The sequence below is a fragment of the Paecilomyces variotii genome (genome assembly GCF_004022145.1).
Source record: "Paecilomyces variotii strain CBS 101075 chromosome Unknown C8Q69scaffold_10, whole genome shotgun sequence".
Lineage (NCBI taxonomy): Eukaryota > Fungi > Ascomycota > Eurotiomycetes > Eurotiales > Thermoascaceae > Paecilomyces > Paecilomyces variotii.
In genome coordinates, this window is record NW_021167149.1 from 964,881 (window position 1) to 992,525 (window position 27,645).

At 48.6% G+C, this 27,645-nt stretch overlaps 9 protein-coding genes across 9 annotated transcripts; 6 read left to right on the forward strand and 3 right to left on the reverse strand.

Annotated features, from left to right (window-relative positions):
* Positions 1 to 370: 370 nt before the first annotated feature.
* On the reverse strand, positions 371 to 1,391 carry C8Q69DRAFT_513772 (hypothetical protein; the record flags this gene model as incomplete). The annotated part of the gene is made up of 2 exons (XM_028633325.1): positions 371 to 865; positions 927 to 1,391. 2 exons carry the CDS (start codon positions 1,389 to 1,391, stop codon positions 371 to 373), a joined length of 960 nt encoding a protein of 319 aa, XP_028483066.1.
* A 1,252-nt stretch (positions 1,392 to 2,643) lies between these two features.
* On the forward strand, positions 2,644 to 6,770 carry C8Q69DRAFT_493044 (glycosyl hydrolase family 71-domain-containing protein; the record flags this gene model as incomplete). The annotated part of the gene is made up of 7 exons (XM_028632179.1): positions 2,644 to 2,718; positions 2,787 to 3,355; positions 3,400 to 3,736; positions 3,797 to 4,883; positions 4,932 to 6,141; positions 6,258 to 6,383; positions 6,450 to 6,770. The coding sequence occupies 7 exons, from the start codon at positions 2,644 to 2,646 to the stop codon at positions 6,649 to 6,651; spliced, it is 3,606 nt and encodes a 1,201-aa protein (XP_028483067.1). The 3' UTR covers positions 6,652 to 6,770.
* A 924-nt stretch (positions 6,771 to 7,694) lies between these two features.
* Positions 7,695 to 10,151, forward strand: C8Q69DRAFT_476288 (prolyl oligopeptidase-like protein). Its single transcript, XM_028631256.1, has 2 exons — positions 7,695 to 7,870; positions 7,967 to 10,151. Exon 2 carries the CDS (start codon positions 8,120 to 8,122, stop codon positions 9,755 to 9,757), a length of 1,638 nt encoding a protein of 545 aa, XP_028483068.1. The 5' UTR covers positions 7,695 to 7,870; positions 7,967 to 8,119; the 3' UTR covers positions 9,758 to 10,151.
* Positions 10,152 to 10,574: 423 nt separating this feature from the next.
* On the forward strand, positions 10,575 to 12,550 carry C8Q69DRAFT_436366 (Alpha/Beta hydrolase protein). The gene is made up of 2 exons (XM_028628564.1): positions 10,575 to 11,124; positions 11,179 to 12,550. Exons 1-2 carry the CDS (start codon positions 10,762 to 10,764, stop codon positions 12,460 to 12,462), a joined length of 1,647 nt encoding a protein of 548 aa, XP_028483069.1. The 5' UTR covers positions 10,575 to 10,761; the 3' UTR covers positions 12,463 to 12,550.
* Positions 12,551 to 13,789: 1,239 nt separating this feature from the next.
* Positions 13,790 to 14,593, forward strand: C8Q69DRAFT_406077 (hypothetical protein; the record flags this gene model as incomplete). The annotated part of the gene is made up of 2 exons (XM_028628105.1): positions 13,790 to 13,954; positions 14,015 to 14,593. The coding sequence occupies 2 exons, from the start codon at positions 13,790 to 13,792 to the stop codon at positions 14,591 to 14,593; spliced, it is 744 nt and encodes a 247-aa protein (XP_028483070.1).
* A 506-nt stretch (positions 14,594 to 15,099) lies between these two features.
* On the forward strand, positions 15,100 to 15,941 carry C8Q69DRAFT_509365 (ubiquinol-cytochrome C reductase hinge protein-domain-containing protein; the record flags this gene model as incomplete). The annotated part of the gene is made up of 3 exons (XM_028633084.1): positions 15,100 to 15,355; positions 15,601 to 15,723; positions 15,877 to 15,941. 3 exons carry the CDS (start codon positions 15,100 to 15,102, stop codon positions 15,939 to 15,941), a joined length of 444 nt encoding a protein of 147 aa, XP_028483071.1.
* A 684-nt stretch (positions 15,942 to 16,625) lies between these two features.
* C8Q69DRAFT_509366 (major facilitator superfamily domain-containing protein) lies at positions 16,626 to 18,402 on the reverse strand (the record flags this gene model as incomplete). Its single annotated transcript, XM_028633085.1, has 4 exons — positions 16,626 to 17,492; positions 17,577 to 17,925; positions 18,025 to 18,137; positions 18,199 to 18,402. The coding sequence occupies 4 exons, from the start codon at positions 18,400 to 18,402 to the stop codon at positions 16,626 to 16,628; spliced, it is 1,533 nt and encodes a 510-aa protein (XP_028483072.1).
* A 5,308-nt stretch (positions 18,403 to 23,710) lies between these two features.
* Positions 23,711 to 25,402, forward strand: C8Q69DRAFT_509368 (hypothetical protein; the record flags this gene model as incomplete). The annotated part of the gene is made up of 1 exon (XM_028633086.1): positions 23,711 to 25,402. One exon carries the CDS (start codon positions 23,711 to 23,713, stop codon positions 25,400 to 25,402), a length of 1,692 nt encoding a protein of 563 aa, XP_028483073.1.
* A 1,112-nt stretch (positions 25,403 to 26,514) lies between these two features.
* On the reverse strand, positions 26,515 to 27,338 carry C8Q69DRAFT_500646 (hypothetical protein; the record flags this gene model as incomplete). Its single annotated transcript, XM_028632347.1, has 3 exons — positions 26,515 to 26,716; positions 26,773 to 26,818; positions 26,970 to 27,338. The coding sequence occupies 3 exons, from the start codon at positions 27,336 to 27,338 to the stop codon at positions 26,544 to 26,546; spliced, it is 588 nt and encodes a 195-aa protein (XP_028483074.1). The 3' UTR covers positions 26,515 to 26,543.
* Positions 27,339 to 27,645: the final 307 nt, after the last annotated feature.

Genomic DNA, 27,645 nt, shown 5'->3' on the forward strand with positions numbered 1-27,645 from the left:
GCAGGTGGATCGGATATGAGGAAATTTCGGAACTATTGCCGCCTCAATTGGACAGTCTGATACACTGTCTGTAAATTTATAGACAGCTTTACGCGTGTAACACCTCATTATTGCGAAGGTAATGCTGTTTGTTCACTGTTCAACTATGCGCTCCTACAGGGCCGCGCTACGGAATTGCTGGCTCATTTCGGTATACCATCTGTCGTGAGAAACTATTGATGGAAGCCTCGGTATGTAGTTGACCTTTTTGATAGTATCTTCCGCTAGCGGAAAATTCATTCGATCACTTGAGGATCGCTCCCAGACATTAAGTAGCAGTAACAAGAATCGCAATTCACAGGTATGCCTAAATTATGCAGCCTCTTAAGAATCACGAAACTTCTTCAATCTCCAAGTAAATAGCTGCATAGCACACTTCAGTTGTTCTTTTCCCGAAAATTGTAATCTTAGAAATCCTTCTGATACCAAGTTGTGGTTTATGCTGAATCAGAAGCCATGCCAAACCCCGTATATTTGGGCTGTATAGGAGGGCTTCATACTGTTCTTGTCCTGGAAGGAATGATTTGCCTTTAGCTAGCCCGTCATACTCAGATTCGTAGTACCATTCTTCCTCCTTGTCTAGTGCCGTTGCCATGAGTTCCAGCGTATCGTCATTTGTAACTGCACTGTAAAAAACATGCTTGAGGTTGCCTATGTTCTGTCCCGCAATTTGTTGCCATTGAAGGAAGGTCACATCGGACCATCTTGCACATTTGGGGTATCGGGGTAATTTGTGATCTGCACTATCTTCTGGGCTATTCATATTTGCTACTATTATAGCACCATCCTGGGTGTTATAGAAGTTATAGTAGCGTCCCCCAGATGGCTTTTCATAGTCAGCAAATATGAAACCAAGTACAAATACCTAAGAGTCATAATCAACATACCGGATATTCCTGTTCGTCCACTGTTCTCGGTTGATCATGATCAAGCTTGACCATGATAAAGTTGTCAGGGTTTATGTCTATACTTGTAAGGTCCTTTTGGAATGCCTTCACGATGAAATTTTCATTTTCATCGCCACTGCTGGAACTCCATCCCCAGGCTGCCAGATCGCTATATTGCACAAATTGACTGTTGACAGGAACGTTTTTAGGCATGTAGTGAGCAGCGCCGTCCACGGTATCATCCATAGCACATGAAAGTACATAGCCTTTCTCAATAGCATCATCCCAGTTGATAAGAACCTTTGGGGTGACTGTGCTGTTGCGGTCGATATCTCTCGTCCAGAGAGTCTTATGCTCAGCTCTCTGAAAATGAAAAATGACAGATAAAAGAGTGAATATCAGAGCTGACAAAAGCAATACGAGGCATGGTCGCGGCCGCAGGATTATCGAAGATGTTCTGGTCATTTTCGAGGCAGATCGATTGTGGTGACTGAAGATATCGAAACAACCGATACACTGTTCGAGTGCAGTTAAATGTTTGTTGTCGGATCAGGAAAAATGATAAAGTCCTTACGGAAATGCGAACTTTATACAATCATGCAGCCTTTCATCTGTATCAAGAATCCTCTGGCGCTACTACGCCTACAAATGTATTTCTCGAACACGCCGTAAAACTAGTTACCTACCTTGCCGCCCGAAAAGAGATACGAATGTAATCCGCACCCACACTGTTTTAGAATAAGAGCTTATTGTTACGCCTCCTTTTGCATGTCACATTCGATATGAAAAGCAAAAAGTACCGTGCTGTCATCCCTTTGATCAAACGAAAAGTCATGTTGGGATTTCGATCGACATTCTTGAGCGCTGGGTTTGAAGAGGCTGAGTGATGTAGAACCTAGGCGGGTTCCAATGTAACTTAGCATCAGTACCTGCTAGATCATGCCGTGCTTCTGTATCATCACGTACGCCGTGGAGTTTCAATTTCTCCTTTTGATGCTATCACATATAGCCCAATCTGTATACTTAGTCGACCAGCGCTAACCGTGTATGGCAATGGTTCGCTCCGCTCCCCCCGGCATTGTCCTTTATTGTAGAACAAAAAAAGCCAGTGGCGTTTTGTTCAAAGGATTGATCAGGGCAGGGAAAGTCTATGCTAATCATATTGTCCCCTACGACTAAACAAAATAATCATGGATACTAGCAGAAGCGGTCCAAAGTGACCACTTTGAATGGCGATTATACTTGAGAATATGATGTATGGCATATCTTCAGAAATCATATAAGCATTCAAGATGCGTGCTTGATTTTCTCTACATGACAGCCTAGTCGATGAAACAAACAGAAAACAATTTTAGTTATACCCATATAGTACCTAGTATAACATACGTGGCGTTGATTTATAATCTCTACTAAGCATATTGTATCTGCTACAGGGAATCCTTTGAAGGGAAGTGTCGCAAGTACGACCTATCCGCGTATATCTATAATCCAAAGAGAAATAAGACTACGACTGTCGAGAACAAAGGATAAAATACGGATCTCAGGTTTCACTAAATTTCTCGTAGTCATGTTTTGTAAGCTGCATATCAGAGCTCATGCGGTGACGACTCGGTGGCTCATGATCCAACGGTTATATCTATTCATGCCCCGATTGTAGGCTCTATTTTGACGCGCACGAACTCTCGTATATGCTTATCAATTAGTGTGGCATAGAGTCATGCTTTTTACTATCTTCACAGTTCTGCTGTGCGCCTTCCAGGCCCAGGCCAAGGCAGTATTTGCTCATTTTATGGTATACCATTCGTTTTTAGTTTTTTTCATATTTATACAAAAGATCAGATATGATTAACACAGTTCCAGGTTACGAATACGGCTGAATATGTTTGGGACGATTTCGAAAATGACATTAAACTGGCCCAAGAAGCTCATATTGACGCGTTTGCGCTCAATATGGCAGCTGGTGATGATGCGAATACTGTTGTGCCGCTATTCTTTCAGGCAGCTGAGAGCCTCGGGTTCAAGTTGTTTTTTTCATTCGATTATGCTGGAAACGGCGCGTGGGAGATAAATGACGTGCTAGGTTATATCAAGCTATTTGGATCAAGTCCGGCTTATTACCAATATAATGGCCAGCCGTTTGTGTCGACATTTGAAGGCCCTGCCAACGCGAAAGACTGGCTTTTGATAAAGGCGGAGACAAATTGTTTCTTCATGCCTGATTATTCTTCCCTGGGGGCCAAGCCTGCTGTGCAACTGGGTGTCGCGGACGGACTATTCAGTTGGGCAGCATGGCCTTGGGGTAATGAAGATATGAACACATACGTTGATGCTTCATACTTGCAGTATCTGGGCGACTTACCCTATATGATGCCAGCGTCACCCTGGTTCTTTACCAACTTACCTGGGTACACGAAGAATTGGTTATGGAGGCAAGTCTCCCACTCTGCTAAATCTCCAAGTCTAACTGTTGCAGAGGGGATCATCTCTGGTATGACCGATGGCAAGAGATCCTATTCGTGAAACCGCCATTTGTGGAGATAATTTCATGGAATGACTATGGAGAATCTCACTACATCGGCCCTTTAAGAGACTATGCGATGGACGCTTTCTCAATCGGCCTTGCTCCCTACAATTATGCCACTGACATGCCACATGATGGGTGGCGCCTATTTTTACCCTATCTGATCGACACATATAAAAATGGAATTGCTACGATTACAAACGAGGGCCTTATGGTTTGGCATCGCTTACAGCCCGGCAGAGCCTGTGCCACAGGTAACACCACGGGTAATACGGCCAGCCAGTTACAGGTTAGTCCTTCCTGTCAATACATAGTGTTTACGGATCCAGCCAAATGACCTTTGCTGCAGATTGAGTTTCCCCCTTACGAAATAGTGGAAGACAGGATCTTTTATTCCGCTCTTCTCTCTTCACCGGCAACTGTCACAGTCAGCATCGGCGGCAAAAGCCAGCAGGGAACATGGCAGTGGGAACCAGATGGCGGCATTGGCATCTACCATGGAAGCGTGCCCTTTGGAAGCAGTGTGGGAGATGTGGTAGTGACACTTTCCAGATCTGGGTCTCAAATTGCCCAAGTTAAGGGAAGTTCAATAACAACTTCTTGCAAAAACGGAATCGAGAACTGGAATGCTTGGGTTGGCAGTGATTCTGCCTCTAAGACTATCTCGGCGACCCCAAAACTTGCCCTATATGAGCAGAAATGTATTAATGGCACAGGTGCAAATAACTTCGAAGGAATTTGCAACTTCGCTTGTGAGTATGGATACTGCCCTATTGGCGCATGTCTCTGTCAGTTACAAGGAAAGCCAAAGCCCACGCCGAAGGCGACAGGGAAGATGGGTTATCCTTTAGCTGGCGAAGATGCCAGCTATAGTGGACTCTGTGCATTTGACTGCCCCTTGGGATATTGTCCCGACAATGCCTGTGGCACAACTTCCGCACCGTTATCGACGCCGACTGTTTCTGATTTCCTGCCTCCAGCATGCGTTGCCGGAACAGGAGAGGGAAACCTTGAAGGCCTATGCAACTTCGCCTGTAATTATGGATACTGTCCAATTGCTGCTTGCAAGTGCACAAAACAGGGAGCTCTGAACCCTTTGCCTCCAAAGAAAAACGTGATCGGCCATGTGGCTGCAGGTTTGGATGCAACTATATACGGAGGTCTCTGCGCTTTCACCTGTGAGTACGGATATTGTCCGGAGGGTGCCTGCTATGCCGTTAATGTTACTGGCTCTGGCTCTGGCCCTGGCTCCGGCATTGTCTATGTCGATCCTGTCATCTTTGTGACTCCAAGTCCAGTCATCGGTTGCTTCCCTCCGTGCACCTTGATAATACCTCCATCGACAATGCCTTCTCCGACGACAATTCACTTCCCAACTTATCATACCACCTTCTCTGTGGGCTCTTCATCATTTCAATATGTTGTCCCCTCCCCTGGTAAGTGTCTCCAGCCCGGAGGAAACTATCTCGCTAATCAAAATGCAGTTACGACTTCCGTGATAGACTTCTTTCCTGTGCCTATTGATCCTACGCAAACGAATCCGTTCTCCTTTGCATTAACGCCGAGTTATTCTCCACTACCTCTCGTCATTAGTGCTGGAACGGCTACAACAACTCTCTATCCGCCGCCAGTCACTGCTCCATCTCAGACATCATCAAGCACGACTGCCCCAGTTTACATATCCTTGGGGACGACCGACTACGTTACAAATGGTATTACTCAAAAATTCTCTGAAGCTCAGGATATCGCACTTCGAACCCTTAAAACTCCAACTGTATTAACAACCACGATTCCTGGGCCTACCTCAGGAACCACAACGCCCTCGCCTGTGGTCATCTGGTTCCAAAAGGGTGGCTTTTACTGGTCTCCAGTACCTAATCCGACACCGCCACCTATCCGGATCCCAACACTGCCAAAATTTCCCCCGATTCCATCTCCAAAGTGCTTCAAGTTGTTTGACATTTTCTCGATCGATTGTCCACCAAATAAGCACCTTCCTACCACTACGTTCGAAAGTCACAAGCCGGAGCCTACTTGCACCGGTAAAGGCTGTGGTAAGGTATGTTCTCACAATTGCGATACAAGCACCAGCTCAGAATGCTCCGAGCGGACTGCAACAGACTACTGGGTGACATGTTCCGGTACTTCCTGCAAGACCACTATGAGTGCCACTATAACCGGCTGCTCTGTTACTGGTACCGCTACTACTACTGGGAGGTACTGTCCTACTGGTATTACTCTTGATCCTAATGAGGATCAGGGGCAAGATGGCCCGGCACCCTCGAAGACAGTCATGGTCACGACGAGTATTCCCGAGGTAGCAATTGTCAGTGGTACTCCAGTCACTGTCAAAGGCGGCTCCATCACCATTGGTGGCAAACCATTTGCCATACCGGCCGTTACTGGCTCGGAAACCACCATGACTATCGGAGGTGTACCTGTTGTGGTTGTACCAGGATATACAGGTACAGTGCCATCATACGCTTACCCTACAACTCTGGCACCGGGAACAATTACCTCTACGTTCCTTACAACCGTGCATCCTACCACTATTGTCACTACTGTAACAGCTAGCATCCCTCCCTACCCGACCAAGTACAATTGTAAAGGGTCAGGTCTATGTGGCTTTTATCCTCATTTCGGAACATACTGCAAGGCAGCACCCAAGAACATCGTGGACAGCGAAATATACGGGCAAGTAATTCATTTTCTTTTTGCTCATCTTCTATCCGACCTACATTTGCTCCCTCATAACCTACGGTTGAAATATGCGCATCCCAAAAAGAGCCAAACTAACTTGTACCTTAAAGCACAACTCATAACGACAGTAACACCGGTGTTTGCGCTGGTGCGGGTGATACTGCCAAATTTGGAGACGGTTGCGGAGTATTTGTTAAAGGAACGGGTTGTGAGATCACCGGAGCCGTATTGAGGAAGTAAGTATAACCACCAACAACCACAAGCCCACACACATCTGCTAATGCTATCTATCCATCTCATAGAGCCGCTGATGACTTGTGGAATATTGAACGTTGCGGGGCATGTGGCAATGTTTGGCTCTCCAACGGTTGCCGTGTCATAGTTGATTTCGTCTCCCATTGCAAATCCCCGTCACCGGATACAATGGCACCACTATCATGGAATCGAACAAGCTCCGATATACTTATTGGTGTCGTGCCAAACAACTATACTATTTCTGACTGAGTCATGGCGGCCAATGAAATGCTCATGATACAAACAAGGAAGACTCCATGGACTAGGGCTTAGTATAATGGGAGACTGTCGACCTCTCTCTATCTGTTATTCTGAATTGAAAGCGCTAGTATAATTATGAAATCCAGATTTGATACGACGGTAGTGCGCAGTGAAGCTTCTTGAGATATTAGCTATCAAGGACCTAGTATTCCCCGTATTTTTACTGGCATGAAAGCCGTGGAATATTAACTGACTGAGTTGGCTGATAGCGATAAGTCGAGTAGATATCACTATATAGTATACAGTAAGATGAGGCTCTTATGAGGCGTCCGTCGGATTTTGCCAGTATAGAGATCTGAGCCAGAAAGTTCTTATAAAGAAGCTGGAAACAGATCGTCACTTGCTTACATAGCTCTAGGATCCTAACTAACTTTGTTATGAGTCAGAATAAATAGTTACATCGATCGGGATCGGGACCGGGTGCAAAGAGCGCTTCATGGCACCCCCGTCGTCGGTTATAGTTACGGCAAAAGCCATATTTCTTGTATACCGGAAAGGCACGACAGCATTGGTTTTCTTTTACATGCTCAATCTAGATCACACGCTAACATGATTATACTTTTAGAAAGCAAGGCGCCTTTTCAAGTGCATATTAATCTAACTACTGGCAACTTGGCACATCCGATTCTCTAATTGATTGATTCCATGATCTCACTCCAGGCTTGGTTAGGCGAGGACTATCATAGTGCTTTACTGACAAAGGAGAACTCCATGCGAGGTGACAGTTAGGTATTTACCAGATGATCAAACTGTTTTGAAGATCTTAAAAAAGGTGTAGTAGTAAGATCGCACACTAACCAGCTTATAATTGGAAGATTGAATGAAACTGGATAGTGGATCAAAAGAGAAACAATGTTTACTTGAACATAGAAGGCTTCTAGCAAAAGTAGGTCCTGACCCCTGAGTAGAATCTAGACCACGCGGAGGATTTTTCAGACCACGATGGGATCGGCACGCTAAGCTTCAGTTCCCAGTGGGACCACCGAGCTTAGCATTATTAACTTCATCTTGCCACTTATACATGTCAATATCTGAACGAGAAGGGATATAAGGAACGATATACTCCGTAGGATTCACACCATTAACTCTTGGTATTACCAGTGCTATTCTTCCAAGCCTTTCGATGACGAGTCAAGTTGCGTAAGGATGTAACTAAATGCTCCGCTAGGTACTGTATACCGTTTGCACTTTCCCTTCTCCCATCCCTTGACCTATCCTGCATCGACTGTGATCGCTAAAAGGGGAATTTAACCTGTCAATCAAGATGTCCCGGGTTCAGCCTTGTTCATGAGTACCGTACAGCTCGGAGGTGTGCTCCAGATTGATATAAATGTTTCAACGATCAGCAGCTCTCTAGATCGTTTTCTCGATCGTCCATTATTTCACTCGTGACTGCTTCTTCTCCTGCTTGCGTTCGATGAAGGTTTCCAACCTCAAATCCGGGCTTGTGCAGGCCATCCTGGTCCATGCCGCTGCCATCAATGCCTACCTTTACAACACCACTATTCAGACCAAGTATGGCGCTGTGAAAGGCATTCCTGCACTCAATGCTACATGCTGTTCCTACCTTCCAGGTTATGAGAGCGTGACCGTCTGGAAGGGTATTCCATTTGGCGCAACCACGGGTGGCGCGAACCGATGGAAACCTCCGCAGCCTCGTCCTGGATGGAATGGCACCCTTGTGGCCGACACCTTTGGTTCCGCGTGCCCAGCAGGTACCTCGCCCACTGGTGCAATTGACGATGTCTACGACGAGGACTGCCTCAATCTCAACATCTGGACTTCAGCCAACTCAACCGCTGAAAAGCGGCCAGTAATGATCTGGAGCTATCCCGCGGGTGCCAACGGCGCATGGAGCATGTTTGATGGAGGTGGCCTTGCGCTTAAAGATATTGTGGTTGTCACTTACAATTATCGGACGGGCCCCTATGGCTGGCTTGCGTTGCCCGAGCTATGGGAAGAATCCGGCAACATCACTACGGGGAACTATGGGCTCTTGGACCAGATTGCGGCATTGAAATGGGTGCACGAGAACATCGCAGACTTTGGCGGCGACCCAAACCACATCACGACTGTTGGCCAGTCTGCTGGTAGTGCCGCTGTATACCACACTGTTAACAGTCCTCTTGCTAAAGGGCTGATTGTCGGTGCTATTGCGGAGAGTGGAATTCGCGATCCTCATGATCCGGCGGCCACCGAGCTGGCCGAAGGCTACAACAACATGACGACTTCTCTAAAGCTAGGAGCTGAATTGAAGTCCGTCCTGAACGTTACCACACTCGAAGAGCTACGTCAAGTCCCTGCGGAGACTATAAGCAAGTACAGCGATTTCACTTCGTTCCAGAACTGGAGAGCCACTCTGGATGGCTATGCCCTTCCTGAGACATACTGGGAAGAGCTGCAGAAAGGGCCGGCCAATGACGTCCCACTGATTACTGGTAACACGAAGGATGAATCTGGCGCTGCATATGGCACGAATGTGACGGTATCACAGTACTTGAGCACGCTCAACTCTACGTACGGCTCCTTTGCCAGCCGCTTTTTGGAAGAATATCCGGCCGCAAACTCTACACAAGCGTCCATGAACTCCAACCTCATCGCGAGAGATACGTCTCTTGTCGGTTCCTGGAACTTTGGCAATTATTGGGCAAAGTCGGCTTCTTCACCGTTCTACACCTATTACTGGGACCACGCTCCTCCAGGTCAAGACCAAGGTGCCCATCATATGTCTGAAATCACATATGTGTTTAACAATCTCTACGGCACTGATCTCCCTTGGGAACCAGTAGACTACGAGATTGCGGAGACATTGAGCAGCTACTGGGCCAACTTTGTCAAGACGTCGAATCCCAACACAGGTGGCAGCTACCGCGGCAATGGGACTCTGGCATACTGGAGGCCAAGCACCAGTTCCAACGCGACAACCTTCCACCTTGCGCCGCCAGCCCCGATCAACAAAAACGGGCTACCTGTTGGATATGCGCAGGTCCCTGTTGCTAAGAAAAGTCACATCACGTTGTTGAATGACTTCTTCCAGAGCCGGGTGCCACTCTAAGTAAATGGCTACTCTGGAAAGCATGCTAAAAACGTGCTTGCCCTGGGCAGTCTGACATGGTAAACTGCTATATTTGACTCACAATAGTACTCATATTATGTTCATAGTTCTATTGTCTTCAGTATTCATTGCATTCTCCCGGGTCTCTCAGCTGAGAAGAGTCATATTCTTATATTATACCACGTGAATAGCTGATTACGCACGGAGCATGGCAGCAGGTCGCTTTAATGCACCAAAACTCAGACTTATCTATCCGAACTTTCTCCGGATTTGATATGAAATGTATAAGATCAGAAAGTCAACTACGAACGCTTAATGCTATATTAAGACCGGGTAACAGATCCATACTTCTAGTTAAGTGTTACATATTAATAATAAGATTAACTATAAGCTGATTTAAGCTCTTTTCAACCCATGTCTATCCCGCTAAAACAATTATCTTTGATACTAATGCAGGGGACCGAATAATTAGTCCCGCATGATCTGTAAGTATCCTTGCCCGTTCGTGATATGTAGATGACGCGGCGTTATAGCTTTTGACTGGCAATTTCACTCATGAATTCATGCCTCTATGAGAATGCTAAAAATGGCAAGGTAGCGCGAGCCGTGAATAGTCGGTCACCGGCCCGGATTCTGCAATAGATCTGCAAACAATTTGTATTTATCTAGGTCCGCGTGGGTCTTAGCAACGAACGTATTGCCCCCACAGTCAAGCCAGGGCACCCGGCACAGCCATATGGGCGACGCGGAGAATGAAACTTGTAGTCAACAGGGGAGTCCCGATTATTCTTGTGTCCTTCATATGATTATCTAGGTGGGGAGGATCGAGAGTCATGGGTTTAGCTCTTGTGCTTGCAACGTCATCACCCTCTTTTGATAGAGACCTCTATCTAGGGGAAACACGGGTTAAAGGAGTTATAAATGTCAGCGTCTCCCGTCTCTTCGGTGGCACGTTCTTGAGGTCTTGAGTGTGCCAATTACCTGTATGTAGTTGGTCGTTCACCATGATCATTCTCGGTCTTCTCTGGCTCAGCCTTTTTAGGGCTGAAGCGGCATTGAGCAAAAAGTCAACAACAAGCTCTTCCCTCTCAGCTGCGTCACCAACGGTTTCTATCCAGCACTATGGAACTATTCGCGGCGGTCGTTCAGAATACATAGATACGGTCTATAGCTTCAAGAACATTCCCTATGGAGGCGCCCCGACTGGGGCGGAGAGATGGAAGCATCCGCCGCACCCGACTCCCTGGATAGGAATTCGTGATGCTACAGCTTTTGGTCCTCCCTGTCCGCAGCCAGGTGTCAGCAATTATAGTGAAGATTGTCTGAGACTCAATGTCTGGACTCCTGAAAACGCAACATTCAACGATGTCACGAACAGCACAGGACAAGCTGGGGTTGTGCCGTCGAAGACCAATAGCAAGTACCCCGTATACGTGTGGATCCATGGCGGACGCTTTACCGGCGGATCTTCCAGTGATCCTCTCTATGATGGATCTGGACTTGCGAAAAAGGGAGTCGTGGTTGTCAGTATGAATTACCGTCTCGGTGCTCTGGGATTCCTGGCCCATCCAGAACTGAGTGCCAACTCCTCCAGTGGTACTTCTGGCAACTATGGGCTGGTGGATCAACAAGCTGCTTTCCACTGGACATATGAGAACATCGCATCCTTTGGTGGTGACCCGTCTCAGATCACCATTGGGGGTCAATCAGCTGGTGCAGCATCAGTTCTCGACCATGTCAACAGTGACCTAGCCGCGGGCCTCTTCAACCAAGTGATTGCAGAAAGCGGAGCAACCTATCCCTCTAATCCGCTCATCGGGAGTCTGGCACAGAGTTATCGCCATTTACCGGAGGCTGAACAACAAGGTGCAAGTTTTTTGAAAAGCCTTAACATCAGCTCCATTGCGGAAGCGCGAGCGGCTCCTGTTGAGCTGCTTTTGGCGGGTAGTTCCCTGAACGACAACACATATGATGACACAGTCTTCCAAAACGATTCGGTATATATGGAACCGCCGCTCTTTCGCCCAGTTCTCGATGGCTACGTCCTTCCTGCCACTTATGAAGAGATGCTCCGACGAGGGAACCATTCCATTGTTCCTGTCCTGACTGGAGTGAATAAGGACGAAAATGGGGCGTCACCCAACCCAGGTCTCGACGTTAGGAATTACACCTCATTACACACTGAGGAATTCGGAAGCGTCGGTTTGGCCAACGAGTTCTTTAAACTATACCCAGCAGGAGCAAACTCCACCACTGCTGATGAGGCCAGTAACGCTTTCTATCGAGACCAGTCTCGAGTGTCGACTTGTCTTTGGGCTAATGAATATGTTGCTGGCTCTTTGCTGAACACATCCGGTAACGGTACATATTCGACATATACATACTACTGGACCCATGCCCCTCCAGGCCAAGACCAAGGCGCATATCATATGAGCGAGATCAACTACGCGTTTAACAATCTCTATGCCACAGAGAGACCGTGGACGCAGAAGGATTACAAGATTGCTAACATCATGTCTGATTATTGGGTCAACTACATACGAACTGGGAATCCCAATGGCAAGGGACTTCCATATTGGCCTCGGAACTCTGTCAATAGTTCTATGATCATGGAGCTAGGAGATGCGTGGGGTAGAAGGCCTATCGCGAGTAAGGAAAGGATCTCTTTCATCCGTGACTGGTTCTCAAAGTGGCCGGCCTATTAAGTAGTACTGTACATATTTACCCTATATCTATTTCTTGTCGATTCTTCTTGCTTTCTATCTCGAGTTTTCTTAGAGTCCTCGTAGATCCAGGCTTGGTAATGATTGCTGCACAGGCGTTTTTATATTGCCTTTTGAGTCCTAGTATAGTCGTCGGAATATGAACATGTAGTAACCTTCGAGATTTTCAATGACCATTCGTGTCTCTTCCCGACTATTGCACTGACTTGTAGCGTCAAGAGCAAATGTATTCAATTCATATATTGGTCATCACGACTACCTTAGGTTCCCGCAAACCACAAAGCTTCTTGCTCCCCACCGCATCGACTATAGCCTGGGACAGCCGATGTTGAACGAACCTCTATCAACACCTGAAGCCTTCAAATTACTGTTATTATTATCGTGATTCCTCAGGCTGGCCCAAGGAATCACTGCAATTGCTAATCCTGGCGTGTGCGTCCCAGCACTAGACTCCCACCTTGCCGCCGCTACCGCGGTCATCTTCAGCCACAAGGCTGCTTGTCGTCTCCTCGCGATCCCCGCCCCCCAATCCCCCCTCATAGACCCCTCCCGAAGCTTCCTCTGCGAAACGAAAGCGAACGAAGCCGTGTTCACCGTGGGACCTCTTCAGACGACCCAGCTCCGTGTGTCGATTGCTATCCAGACTTTGGGTAGAAGCTCAGACCTGGATACTGTACGCTTTACTCCACCGCTATACGATACGCAACCCCCGCGTCTGGCCTACGATCTCCGTTCATACTTCGATACTATTCGTGGTTAGCAGTTGGCAGGGGTTATTGTCTTCGCCCCCGGGACGATATTCAGGAGATACTTTACGTTCCTTCCAACCTTTAGTGACGATCGTATCAGAACGGTTTCTAGGAGTCTACTCGTCCGATATCACTTGTCAGTCAAGGGTGGTCTGCGTTACCAGGAGGAGCATCTTGGAAATCGGAAAACTGTCGACTGAAAGGCACTACTGAGGTCGGCCCGGTCGACGATCCTCCCTAACGGCTCGTTATCATCGACTGCAGCAGAATCTCCCGCCGTCCAGCACTCGTTGGAAGTAGCCACACCCGCCGTGTGCGCGCCTTCGGGGCCCCCGGTCTGTCTTCAAAATGTCTATAAAGTGCGTCTCTACCCCCCCATGCTGCTGGTTTGATCGTTTTCTTGTTCTTGTGTGTTTTGACACCTATTCTGTCATGATTCCTATGCCTTATTGCTTGGTTTTCTTGAATGTTGATACTTGCGAATCGCTTTCAATATGGCGTATAAGACCAAACAGAAGTCAATGCTAAACAAATTGCGCCTTTCTATGAACAGCTGGGTGATGCTTCATGAGAATGAGGCTTTCATCCGCCTTCCCAATGAACGCCTTATTTATACATCCCCGCCACGGACGAGCTTCTCATTACAACCTCCAAGCGGCTACTCGGGGCGAGAATCTCTTTCTCTTCAGAGCAATAGCGGCCTTGTCTATCTCACAAACCAGCGTGTTAGTTCCTCTTTGCGTTACTGAATTTGTGCATCTGGCATGCTGACGCGCTTTGTCCAGATTGTCTATTTACCATCTCAACCCAGTCAAGAACTCCAGTCATTTTCTGCTCCGCTGTTGAATCTTCATGACACGCATGTCTCTGCGCCCTTTTTCGGACCAAATGTGTGGACTGCATTGGTGCAGCCCGTCGCGGGAGGCGGCATCCCGCCGTCGTTTCCGGCTGTTCAGCTGAAGATGAGTTTCAAAGAAGGGGGAGCATTCGATTTTCATTCCAATTTCGAGCGGGTCAAGGAGCGTTTGCAGCAGGCAGTCGAGACTTCTCAGGCTACGAGCAATTCGCAAGCATCACGCCGGGGCCATATCGACTATTCAGCCGTTCACCTTGAGGAACTTCCTGCTTATGATAGTCCTGGTCACGCGCCTGCTGAGCCCAATCGTGCCTCACCAGGCTCTGTTCCTTTGTCGGGATCAGCAGTACACCCTCCGGGTCAAGACGAGATGCCACCACCTCCCGTAGACAATATCGCGACTGAGGACAGATTCGAACCACCTACGGAACCGCCGCCGGGATACGAAGAAGTACAGCAGCAGAGTGTGGCGCACGAGCTAGAAAGCCGGTTACGTAGCGCGAGCTGATGCCGCGAGGATATCGCTGGGATGGAGAACATCATCATCATCATCCAGACTTTTTCTGTACATTAGCTAGGGACCAGTGGTTGTATGCGGGTGGAAACGGGTGGACATTGCGCGCGCTCACACACACACAGTGTCGGTCTTTCGTCCTGCAGTTGTCAGCGACGAAGGAGGAGAAGAAGAAGAAGAAGATAATGACTGAAACGAGCTTAATAGATATTATAGAATAATGAACAAACAGAAACCATCCTCGAGCGCGCATTCCATTGTCTCTGCTTATAACTAATAATAATAATAATCATGAATGTTGGTCGGGCATCGGCCAATCACGTGGGGGGTAATTTAAGCCAGTCGCGGGCCGCCGGACAAACCACCGCAGCGTTCCGTTTTTCCCTTGGGAACGGCGAGCTTCCCAAAACCACCCGAGACCATCAATCCCAACCTCTCCTGCCAACGTCCCTGCGCATCCCCCACGTCCTCTCCCAACTCAATTGCAAAACCTTTCCGCCATGGGTTTCTCCGATCTTTTCGCCGACGTGATCTCCTCCCTGGGCTTCGCCGAGGCCCAGGCTGAGGCTCCCCCAGCCGAGGAGACTCAGAACACCGAAGAGGAATCGACCCAGGACAAGTCGGCGGACGCTGAGGAAGCCCAGGAGCAGCCCGAGGAGCAGCCCGAGGAGGAAGAGGCCGGAGAAGAAGAGGAGGAGGAGGAAGAGGAGGAGGAGGAGGAAGAGCCCGAGGACCCCATGCCCAGACTCGTGCAGGGTAAGTGGATGACGACCTGCTTTCAGTCTTCGCGGTGGTCTCCAATGGGGCCAATTGAGCACCCGTACTTCCCTGCAGATTGCGATATGCGCGCTTTCACCAACATATTTACGTTGAGATACGACGTCTCTTCTCGTTTCCGCTCAATTGGCCCTTTCCAACGGACCCGGCGGAGATGCATCTCCCTTCCGCCGCACGCGGAGGAACTAATGCCAAGACTGAATACTGACTGAATATTCAAACAGAGTGCACCGACTCCCAACAGTGCGCTGCTGCTAAGCACCACTTCGACGAGTGCGTTGAGCGTGTCACCAGAGCCTCGGAGGATCCCGACTACAAGGGCCCCAAGGAGGACTGTGTCGAGGAGTGTAAGTGTGGTCAATTCCTTGTCCAAAACGGAAAACTGTTCCAAGTTGTCCCAATATGGCGACATTTGGAATCGGTTTCTCTATATCCCATATCTCAATTCGTCATGATCCGGGGTTGGACATCAGCTAATCCGTCTCTTTACCGCTGTACAGTCTTCCACCTCCAGCACTGCGCTACCCAGTGCGCCGCTCCCAAGCTCTGGCGTGAGCTCAAATAGATGGCTTAACAGGCCATCAGCGATCCTATCTACGGTTTTCTTCTCTTCGATCGACAACGGAACGACCGCGCGGGCGAGACCTGCCATTTTGCTCGATAGTGGGATACACCGAAATCGTTCGAAAGAGATATGGGGATGGTGGAAAAGGATCGCAGCGAACTCGATGGTGGGATAGATTCGTCCAATTATCTCTCTCCCAACCTGCCAATTGTATGCGTTATGATCTCACGCTCTGGTCAACGTGTTGAGGGGTATGGTCGAGCCTGTGCTCTCTCAGTCTTACGTGGGTCATTCTCGTGGGCGCAAGAAAACGTCAAATCACCTTGTCTGTACAGATAGCTAGTCACCGCTGTGCTTTTATTCCTTTTTTTGTTCTCTTATGTTTAGACAAATGGTTTCATGCTAGATTTCCTCCTTCTCCCGTACGTGTGAAAGCCATGTAAGATGGTTATTCTTGACGGTCATTTTCGATTAAACGAAATCATCATTCATAACCGCCTACATGAAAATGTACAACGTAGTATGAACGTATAGCTCATAGATACAGCAATAAAATCAGCAAGAGTGACATTATGTACATACAGGTCATAAAAACAATAATAACAACAAATAGACAGTCAAAAGGGGGTATCCGAAAGCAAGATTAGTTAACAGATTAATAAATCACCATATCGATGCAGGTGATCAACGGCCATTCTCATCATCGTTCTTATTGGCCGTGACAGATGATGTGGTTACTTCTCTGTTAGCGTCTGATGATGAGCTCTCACCGTTGATTCCAGTAGTGATGGTAGTAGCATCATTGACACCATAAGTGCTGCGATCCGCTCGCAGCCGACGCCTACTCACTTTCCGACCGAACAGGCCCAAGGAGAGCGGTAGAGGAACGACGACGGCCGAAATGACAGCGGAGAAGATTAGTGCGTTTCTCATATTATACGGTGGATGAGCGTCCGAGGGGGCCTTGAGGGCGTCTTGGACGATGATAAAGATAGCTCCGAGGAGTTGGCCACCTGTCCAGCAGATGGTGCTTCCGATTTCTGGAGCGAAGGGGTATGTGATCTCCACGAGGTATTCGAGGGTGACTGGGAGGAGAGAAAAGGAGGATGCGCCTAGGATTGCGCAGACGACGTAGGATGGAGCGATGCCCGCCGGGCTTGACGGGGCGAAGATCAGTCCGATGTATGAGGCGGCGACGATGGGGATGAGGATTTTGATTGTAGTTAGGTAGTGTTTGAAACGGTCTGTTAAGGGAGATACGATTGCGGAGGCGATCAGTCCGACGATGATCAGGATTCCACCGGCGATTCCGGCGTCGGTTTCGGAGAAGTTGTAAGGCGATAGGATCTGGTTCAGAAGGGAAGAGACGCTATTGAAGAAGCCGACGTAGATGGAGAACGGGATGAAGATGAGGTAGAACTCGACGGTGCAGAAGAGTTGTGTGATTTCCTTCCGGAGAGAGCCTCGTGATACCGTTGCTTGGGAGGAAGCACTGGGAGGAGTGGGAGGCGCGGCAGGGAGGAAGATTGAGGGAACTGTTGCAACCGTAGACTGCGGTTAAGGATCATGATATATTAGATTCCATCGTCTAGATATCTATGTCGATTCCAATCGGGTATGGTGCTAATCACTCACGATGATGGAGATATAGAGCACCATATTCGGCACATCACTAGGCTCCGTGGCCCAGACGGAGTCGACCAATTGGCCGATTGCTGCACCAAGAGGATTCGCAAGCGTCGCTAATGCCGTCGCGCTGGTGCGTCCATGGTCTGAGAACCATAGATCACTGTATCGTGTGGGAGCGCTCAAACAGAATGGCTGCGCAAAGCCGATAAGAATCTGACCGAGCATCGCGAGCCCAAAGATGCCTCCGTTCGCTTTGGTTCCAGCATAGCGTATCCAGTTTCCGACAAGAATCAAGGCAGAGGTCGCTAGGATGGCAGGTTTCGGGCCTCCTTTGTTGAGGGTAAAGATCGTTATACTGTATGCGATGCGATAGTCAACACTTCTATCTCAGCACAATATAGGAATACGTCATCTTTTTTATTTTTTATTTTTCCAACTGGGGCCTTCCACTCACGGCGTCACCAAGCAAAATGCAAAGAGAAAAGCAGTGCTCATCCAATTTATTGCGCCCTCAGAAACCTGGAAATACGCCGCGGAGGTTGTCGAAATCGCAGAAAAAGTCAGCCACTATCGAGCAGTTAGTCGCATTGCTCATAGTATGCGCTTGGGGAGAATGACGACGGCATACATCCCAGCTGACCACGATGTTGAGCAAAACGAGCTGAACCAAGCCTAGAAATCGCCTCTTGTACACCTTGTATTCGCCCGTCGTCGTGATGCCTCTTTCTTCATCCTGAAGACTGGACTGGCTGTGGACGTGCTGTGTCATGTCGGCCGTTTCCGAAGCTTGCCGGATCGCAACGGCCTCTTCGACTTCAGCGGGAGAACGCATCGTGTTGCGGGACGGTAATTTGAAGCTTCACATGGCCTCAGGGAATCCTAAATCATCTTTGCCAGAGGAAGAACTTATTGTATGGCGTCCGGGTTCTATGCCAAGTGTTGGGGGCAGCAGTAGCAGGCGGATGATGGAGCGATAAGGTAAATTGCCCGATGCGGACTCTGCGACAGCCCCGCAAGTGAATACTTAGTCTCTTCCCAGCTGGTTTTGTTGCGCAAGGTCGTACGAGTGTCAACAAAGAATTATTGAGCTTGCTACAGATCAGCTTTGTATTCTCGTGATCAGTTGGTCCTATGGTTCTGGCACTGAGTGGCTGAAGTATATTAACTAATAATAGTCTTTCAGTCTTTGCTCCTGGACTGGTCGAGGCTTCTCAAAGTATTTAGTATAGATGACTACCTCGGTCCTCGAAGGACGTTTGACGGTCCAAATTGATAATCTAGGAGGGGCCGTGAAAAAGTTGTGAGCTTCTGAAGAAGTCACAGTTTTCTCTTGTAGCACCATTTCTAGAGTGCTCCATCTGCGGCGCAGTGTTGATGTCGGCCCAGCTCGCCGGTGCCAGGAAACAGCAAGTTTGACTTATATAATAATAATGTCTGGATGCTCTCCGGTTGACGGAAGAGCACGGACGTGATGTAACTGATGAAGTCATTTGATCAGTTAGGCAGTGTCACAGAAGTTGGTAGCACGGATCGTCAGGGATGAGATGCGTTTTACCAATCTCAGTTTGGGACCTGTATTGGCTAACCAAGACGATTGACATGGCAGCTGTCCCATTTATTATTTATAACTAGATCTGCTGGCTTGAGTAGGCATTGTCAAGAGGTCGAGTATTCACGAGAGAGGTTCTAGAGGTTATTTATCATCGTAGCGGCCTACAAACGCTTTGGTCAGTAATAGTCCTTGTCTGGGCAAAAGCGTCAACCCCAGGGATTGTGCTCTTGACAGGAATGCGGCCAAGGCGTGGATTGCACGTTGGTCCCCTGAATAGACGATATGAGCTGGATATGATCTTTTATCCATGCTGTTGATCACCGTTTCTCAAATCCCAGTCAGGCATCCTTGTCTAGGCAGGTATGGCTGTGGACCCGTGGCTGACGTAGGAACTCGGAAGGTTAGTTAGATAGTTATATGAGTATAACTCAAGTCTATCTCCGTATCCTGCGCACCTTTAGCCAGTCATGAACTTGCTCCGTACTCCGGAAGCAGCAAAACATGACGGATGGAAGATCGGTCCCCGCAACCGAGGAACAGGTTCACGGCAATTTCGGGAGGGAACCTTGGGCCAGTGAAGGTGAGGCGTCGAGCAGTGCCTATTAATGTCCGGGGCGTGGAGACGGATGTTCTCGTTGGTAGAACCAATCTTTCCTTTCTGACAGCCTGTTTCACCTATAAACAAACACGATAGAGCTGAGAAGGATGCCATCAGCACGGCAAATGGATGTGAACATCACTGGAAGCCATTTGCCATAACTCGTCACTTCAACACGTCTATCTGTCTGCCTCTTGTCATTGTTTTAATGGCCGGTGACTCTCGGAAAGTAGTGTTAGCGTGAACTGGCAGGGGTTCGTGCAGAGCCAGCAGGATGGTTCCAAGTACTCCGTACGGAGTAATTAATTAACTATCTAATACATAGGTTAGACCTGTTTTCATATTAATGTCCGATGCCATTGCAAACCGGATCGTAGCATGGAAATTAGTTACCGGACAGCATCCGGATGACGGACTGCGGAGCGCGGTGGATGCCATTTCAGGGGTTCGTTCCATGGGAGACGTTCATCGCATTCGCAGCATGAATCTCCATCTTGACCACGCGATGGAAAATAACAAGGGGATCGTGGAGATCGAAAAAGGAGGCTAGGGTCAGCGGCGATCTCCTCCGGCGCTGCGCTACGGCGGGAGAAGTTCGTTTTGCGCTGCCACGAAGAGCCCGCTAGGACGAGGCGCAGTCGATCTCGACTTTCTTCGGGCTGTCCAAGATAGAATAGACTGTCGTTTTCTTCTTTTTTTCTCTTCGTGGTCGCTGTCCTCCCTATTATTGATTCTTATTCACGGTTGCGCCGTCTGGGTGTTCTGCCTGTCCACGTTGTTTCCTGTGAGCAGCTGGAGTCGGACTCCCTGGCGATTTCCCCGCTGGGCAATCGATCGATCCTAATAATCACCACCCGCCATCACATACAGCCTCTCTTCTACCATCCACAGATCGGAATGATGTCTCCCTCGCGTCCATAGATAGTTATTATTTCCCCTTGCTGCCGTCGCTCTTTCACCGCTCGCAGCCATGATGAACTTCGCGAGTCTCCGCTCCAGCCAGTCCTCCTACGGGGACTCCAGGTACATCTCGTCCGCTTCGTTTCCGATCCCTCCGCCGCCGTCCAAGGCTCTATTAGATGGTTATCGAGATTCCCTGGACCCCAATAATGAAGAAAAGCCGCGCTTCAATCCGGTACGTGTCGTCCGCCCCCGATTATCTCGCGTGGTTGGACATGGCTGACACCCAGCTTGTCTGCCGCATAGCTCAATGCCTCTCATCCTCGCAGTTCTGCCTTGCTGGACGTCACCGACCCGGTGTCCATGCACCTTCTCACAGAAACAGCTATAGGAGACAGCCTGGGGTATGAGGTTTTGTCTTTTGAGGAGGTCGAAGAGCTGAAGAAAGAACATTCACTACTGTCAACCCGCGTGGAGGCTACAAAGCGAAAACTGGCCCTGGAAACAAAACTACGCGATGCAGCTAGATCACTGAGCAGACTGCACAGCCCGAAAAGCTCGAGAACGAGTGAGGACTATGGTTCAGATCCGTCGCCCGGGTCACATCGCAAGCGCCGCAGCATTTTTGGACGCAACGGCGATGACTATTACGACAAGGCGGACGAGGAGCTGGCGGCGAGCACTCGAAAGTGCGAAGAGCTCGCCCAGGAGCTTTGGAGGCTAGAACGCAGGACGCAAGACATTCAACGGCGACTGCTCCAGCATACCGCGGGTATCTTACAGATGACACACAAAGGTCTCAAGAAGAACTTGAACAAGAATGGCGCAAATTCCAGTCATGATTCGCGGAACGGGGAGAGCATTTACGGAGTCAACGGTGGCATGGACTTTGATGATCGCAGCTTGTACAGGCCGGCGGACTACCTTGACGAGTCTAATGGTGGCTACGGCAGGAATGGGCATCAGTCCATGGGTGTTGACCTTAGTGCTATCCATAATACGGAGCGCAAATTGGAGGAGCTAAGCGGTCGCATGCGTGCCATGATTCTTCAGAATAGCACCGACTCCGACGTCGATCCCGTCCCTCAGTTTTCCAGCGATGGCGGCCCAGTCAATCCCACAGCGGCTGTCGAAGCACATATTGCATACATAGAAAACAGTCTCCAGACATTGAGTTTCCAGCAAGAGCGGGGACCCGGAGGGACTGGAGACTCGGATTCTGAGACTAAGCGGGAGCTGGAGGATATCAACAATCGTCTTCATGAAGTCTTGGGAGTGTCAGGCGCTGGTTCAGCTCGTTCTCCCACTATTGCGCCCCCTCCTCAGTTTTCGGATGAGAATACTCTGCAGGAGCACATGCGCTACCTCAGTGACGGTGTCGATACTCTGCAGAGGCGCGTTGAAAGCCTTGTTGAACAGAAGAGCATCCTGACCACACAGATCCAACAACAACGGGAACTGAACTCCAAATCTGATGCCGAAAGAGATTCCCACATAGCAGATCTGACGCAGCAGCTTATGGAAGTTAGAAGAGACTTGGAACACTCTGAGACCAACCACCAGAGCACTAGAGAGGAATTAGCTTCGGTAGTGGAGCAGCTCGAGGCTGCTAGACAGGACCTGTCCCTCAGGGACCAAGAGCAGGGCAAAGACGATAGCGAGGCCGTGGAGATTGAGAGGCAAGCACGCATCCAGGCGGAGGAACAAGTTTCTCACCTGGAAGATGTCCTTCAGCAGATTCGTGACGAGGCGGATGCCCAGATCAAGCAGGCCAACGATCTGCGGTCCCACGCAGAGGAGAATTCGAGCCGCTTAGAGGAAGCGCTGCAGCGACTCCGAAACGAAGCGGATGCCGAGGTCAAGGAAGCCACCGAAGCTCGCTCGCAGGCTGAAGAACGTGTTACCAGGCTAGAAGGGGAAATGAGAGAGCTGGAAACTGACATAGTCAGAGCTCAGACTGAACTGACCGTTGTAAAGGCGGAACTCGACGGTGCCTACGGCACAAGGGCAGAGCGTGCAGCGGCAGTCGCTGCTAACCCCGCTATCCAGAAGGAAATTGACGAGCTGAACCTGAGGAATATCAACCTTTCTGAAGAGCTTGCGGCACTCAAAGCAGAACAGTCATCGAAACATGCCGCAGGCAACAGCGGACTCCAGCAACGTGTGCAGACGCTTGAGAACGAACTCCGAGAGACGATCGAAGATTATGAAGCCATGACTAAGGCTAGCATTGAGTTTGAAAAGGAACGTGACAAGCTCGAAAGTGTTATTGACAGCCTGCGCGAGCGCTGTGAGAACCTGGAGTCTCAGCTGAACGATGAGCGTATCAAGTGGATGGGCATTAAAAGTCCTATTCCACTGACTCCCAACGGCCCCGCAGAGACGACTTCTACGATGGTACTCAAGAATGAGTTCAAGAAGATGATGCGAGATACGCGAGCAGAGAACTTGAAACTCCTGAAGGTGAGCAACTGGCATCTGCGAAAAGATCTTGACCTTTGTTGTCACGCGTTCTTAAGCTAATTAATCGACACTTAGGCCGAACAAGAAGAACGAAGAAAGCTGGAGGCTTTGGTTCGTACTCTCCGGAAAGATCAGATGAATGGCAAACCGGAAGAAGGCCAGAGTGCTACGGCTCTATGATCATGAAGCTTTCGGACTTTTCTTCGGCAACTATACCCACATACCCCTTTGCGTATTGTATACTTATTCTTGCATTGTATTTCTTTTTATTATGGTTGAACCTTCAACCCCGGGACTGCATACTATTCAGACCGTGACGCTGGGAGTGTATATAGAATTATCCAAAGTGATTGCATCATTTTCTTTTTCCTTTGCTCGCAAACGCCTTCCCTAGGACGTACGAGGACCTGTCTCTTGCGTTACCTTGGTGGGAAGGTACACCCGCGTTCATAAAAACAGATATATCACATGGAAACTGCGATATGCCATAATTTTCCGATGGCTATCTCGTGTATTTTCCTCTCGATGCATGTCTATCCTCCTCTCCCTCTTCTTTTCGAGGGCTCAGGGGTTGTCGTTCGTTTGGCATCCACCCAGGTGGTTTATTTCGCTTCATCGTTACTCAACATGGATAATAGTAGGTATCTGGATCGGACTGCCGACAAGAAAGCTGTCGGGAACATACGCTTCCCATTTCAGTCTCACTTTGTCGACTGCAGTGGCAGTAGCGAAGACAATACTCGACGTACAGCCTCCCTACTCGCCTTCGGGAGAGATCTAGACTCGTCGGAGTCTATACCAAGCGAGCACAGTTCCATATACGATGCTGCTAGGGCAAGTTCTGGATCCGACGCGGGTGATCAGACGTACTATGATAGTCTCTCAAGGCAGCCCACTGCAGACGAGCAGCATAGCCTCAACCTTGCCATTTCCGATCAACCTATTTATACTATGACATCTTCCCACAGCAAGTGGCCGGTCAACACCTTGGCAACCATTATCGAACGGAGGAGCACGTCGACCTTGCGCCATTCACGCTCAATGTCCTGCCTGTACGAAAGCTTCTCTGGCGAACGTCTGCAGTTGTCGAGGACCTCTCGATCAGATCTCAACACGTCTATCCCAAACCCTCAAAGGCGTAAGGCTCTCTCTTTCAATGATGCTGACAGCCGTTCTGGGTTATCCGAACTTCTGGGAAGTGACCTATCGCTTGGCAGTCCAGTACAGCCTATGTATCCTCCTCCAATCCGGTCGCCCACTCCTCCTGGTCTTCCATCCTTCGGGACACAAGAAGCCCTCTTCTGCGCATCTCGCTTTGCGATAGAATCCCCTACTCCTGGGCCATCGACATCTGGAGACGGTCGGGGGAACAGTTATGACAGTAGTCTCTCGGGCTCTTATAGCGAGGCATTACGAAGACTGTTCGGCTTTACTGCTCTAGAATCTCGTCCTGCTCGACTCCCTCTACACGCTATCGCAAGAGCTGAGGATGGTACAGCAGTACGTGGACGATTTCCGATTCGGCAGAGTGGACATGGCATGGATCTATCACGCCCTCTAGATAGCCATCCTTTCCACCGCATGACTCTTCCTGTAGCCCAGCCTCAAGTTGAGCGTCTTCACTCCACCGAAAAGCGGCGTAAGCCAGGGAGAAAAAGAAACAATAGTGAAGTCCGGACCTCTTCTCAAGGATCGGAAGTCGTGCTGAATTCCAATCAGCCTTCTTCTCTTCAGCGGGCGTTAACGGCCACCATGCGCAGGACAGACTCTACAACTCCTATCGGTAATTTGCCTTCTCTCCCATCTGCCCTGACTTCCGACGCCCAGTCGAACGGGCCACAGAAAAATTCTCGCGTGCATGTTACAGGCCCTGTCCAGGATGCCTCGGGATCCCAGAATGCCTCCACAGAGGGTAACCGCCCCGTTTCCTATCAACCCGTGTCAACACTATCCTCTTCAGGTGCCTCGCCGGAAGATGGCTCTCTTGATGTTGACGATGCCGAGGAACATACCATGGCTGCATGGTCAGAGCTCCTGAGAATGTATATCTTGGCCTGTTGCTGCTGCTTGGCAGAGGAAGATGATTATGATGGAGTTCAATTGGAAAACCAACCGAGTCCTTTGGTAGCTACGAGAAACGAGACTGGAACTGTCTCCGAAGATGTAGCTTCTTCGACACCTGACTGTGCCCCATTGAGACGTTCAACTACCGGTAAAAGCTCAGACGCGCGACGAATCAAACGGTCTTCAAGACCATGGAGACCCGCCTACGGATTCTCTCCTCAGACGACTGATGCGACCATGTCAGCAGTAGGATAGTGGATCTTGGACGAGGTGGTGATGTACCATATAGAGGCCATGTACCGCGTCTGCAAATATAGACCGTTCCTTGTTCGGTACCATGCCGGGATGGAGGCCATCTACTTGTACAAAGCGCTACATTCAGGGGATCCCTCGAGTGTTAACGCTTCAGTGAGGCCCTTCATCGGCTGCTGTCAAAGGTGCTTGGCAGAAGCAGGACTGTGGGTTTGATGGCGACGGAGATGCGCTTAGCATTGACCCTGCGGGAATATATTCTTACTGTAAAGACGGCCCTCTTACTGCACAGTTTGGATACTCTTATCCTGTGATTGGCTTTGCCTTTCCTCACTCTCCGCACCCTAGATAGCTGCATCTCCGCCAGTATAGTCATAATTCTCCTTAGCCTATCGCGAGCCTAGCTCAGACACAACTACTACGGAGTATACTATTCATTATTTCCAGATAACCTATAGGGTCTTTATGGCTATTCCAAGTCATGTTTTATCTTGTAAGGAACCTCATTTTCCTGACTTCTTGTGATACTTCTTTTTTTTTAATTTTGCATTCTTTTTTATTAAATCTTCTTAGCCTAGCCCGCCCCTCTTTTTTCTTTTCTTTTCACATTAGCTGTGCTTGTGTTTTATTTTAAGAACCGCTATTACCTATTCCTTGTTGCCAGTGTTAACCAGTCTCTATGTGACCTAAGGGCAATGCCAATAACTAATATGGAGTAAACCTCCACAAGTGTAGAATTGATTAATCGGGAGTTAATGGGCAGGAAGGGTATAGATAAGACCCTTACCTCACAATAGTGAGGACTGTAATAGAACAAAAGAATATATCCCAGAAGAAGCAATTAGAAAAAGCGAGAAGCTTCTATAAGAATATTATGAATTTCTTCCCCTATTTTCTCTTCTCTTTCCTTTTTTAAGCTTAAAGTTTTTATTTAGTATTACCTTTAGATAAATCGAATGTAGCTTCTTTCTAGAGACAGAGTCTTACACTACACCTTTACGGGATAACCGTAAAACCGTATTAGAAAAAAAAAAAAAAAAAAAAAAAAAAAAAAAAAAAAAAGAAAAAAAAAAGAAAAAAAAAAAAAGCCAAGCTAATGCTAATGCTAATATAACCGATAAAGAAAAGTGGCCAGTTAATACTATTATGGTAGAAACCAGTTCCGGTTGTCAGACGCGAGCATTCCAATATACCACAATGCCAATGCTACGGTTAGCACCGGGTGGGTTGCACTACCATGCGTCTCCCAGGGTATGCTATCCGAGAGCTCAAGATTTCCATTGCCATCAAGCCTGCGTATGGCTACAAGCTCACAATCTGTGAGCAGGAAGCTATATCGTGCCCTATGCTGGATCATATACTAGTTTACTTACGCCAAGGCCTGTCTGAACTCTTTCCTGTCTTGATTACTGCCATACTCTAATATTGTAGACTATTTCCATGATGGCTTTAAGTCTCCAGGGGCGCGATTGGGCCTAGTAGATGGCGGGTCCCGATATACTTGGAAAAAGGCCGTGTCAGGGGTGAATCCATCGCGTATAGCGGCTTGGTTCCCTTCCCCAAATCATACAACAGAGTTTCCATCAATGGAGTTCTGACTGAGAAGCCACTGGAAGCCTGCACGAAGGCTGCGCCTTATCCTAGAATCTAGGTACAAGGTGAATCGGTTTCGAAAGCTCGTCTCCGAGGTAAGCACCTGCGGAGGAGATGCTGGCATAGGCTCGGATGGTAGGGTTGCTCCGGCAAGAATGTTACCGTATTGGGCGGTTATTTGGGCGGTTATAGTGGCCAAATTGAAGATGCTCCAGTAACCCACACTTGTAATGTCCCGAGCATTGTATTTAGCGTTCTTCGTGTTTTCTTTCGAGTAACCTGGATTCGGTGCTATTGGTAGCAGTGGGGGGCCGACTTGCAGATATTCCAATAGACTGACGTTCATCGTAGTGGTCTGCACGAGATGTTTGTAAATAATATGGAAAGGTCGGCATACAAGTATGATAAGGTATGTTTGCTGAGATGGTTGATGTGATTCTTTAGAAAGCTCAGGCTATTATCTTTACGGGGTGGGACTTGCAATATAAAGTCATCGGAGAGCTTCACCAATAACTTTACATTCATACAGTGAATGACATGCAGAGTTATTGATATTTGCCGTACAGTGATAGGTAATAGATGAGTCTTCTAAATTTGTCAGATTCTAGGTACCTGAATAGTGTGAGCTGCAACCGCAGCTGTTGCTATGCGAG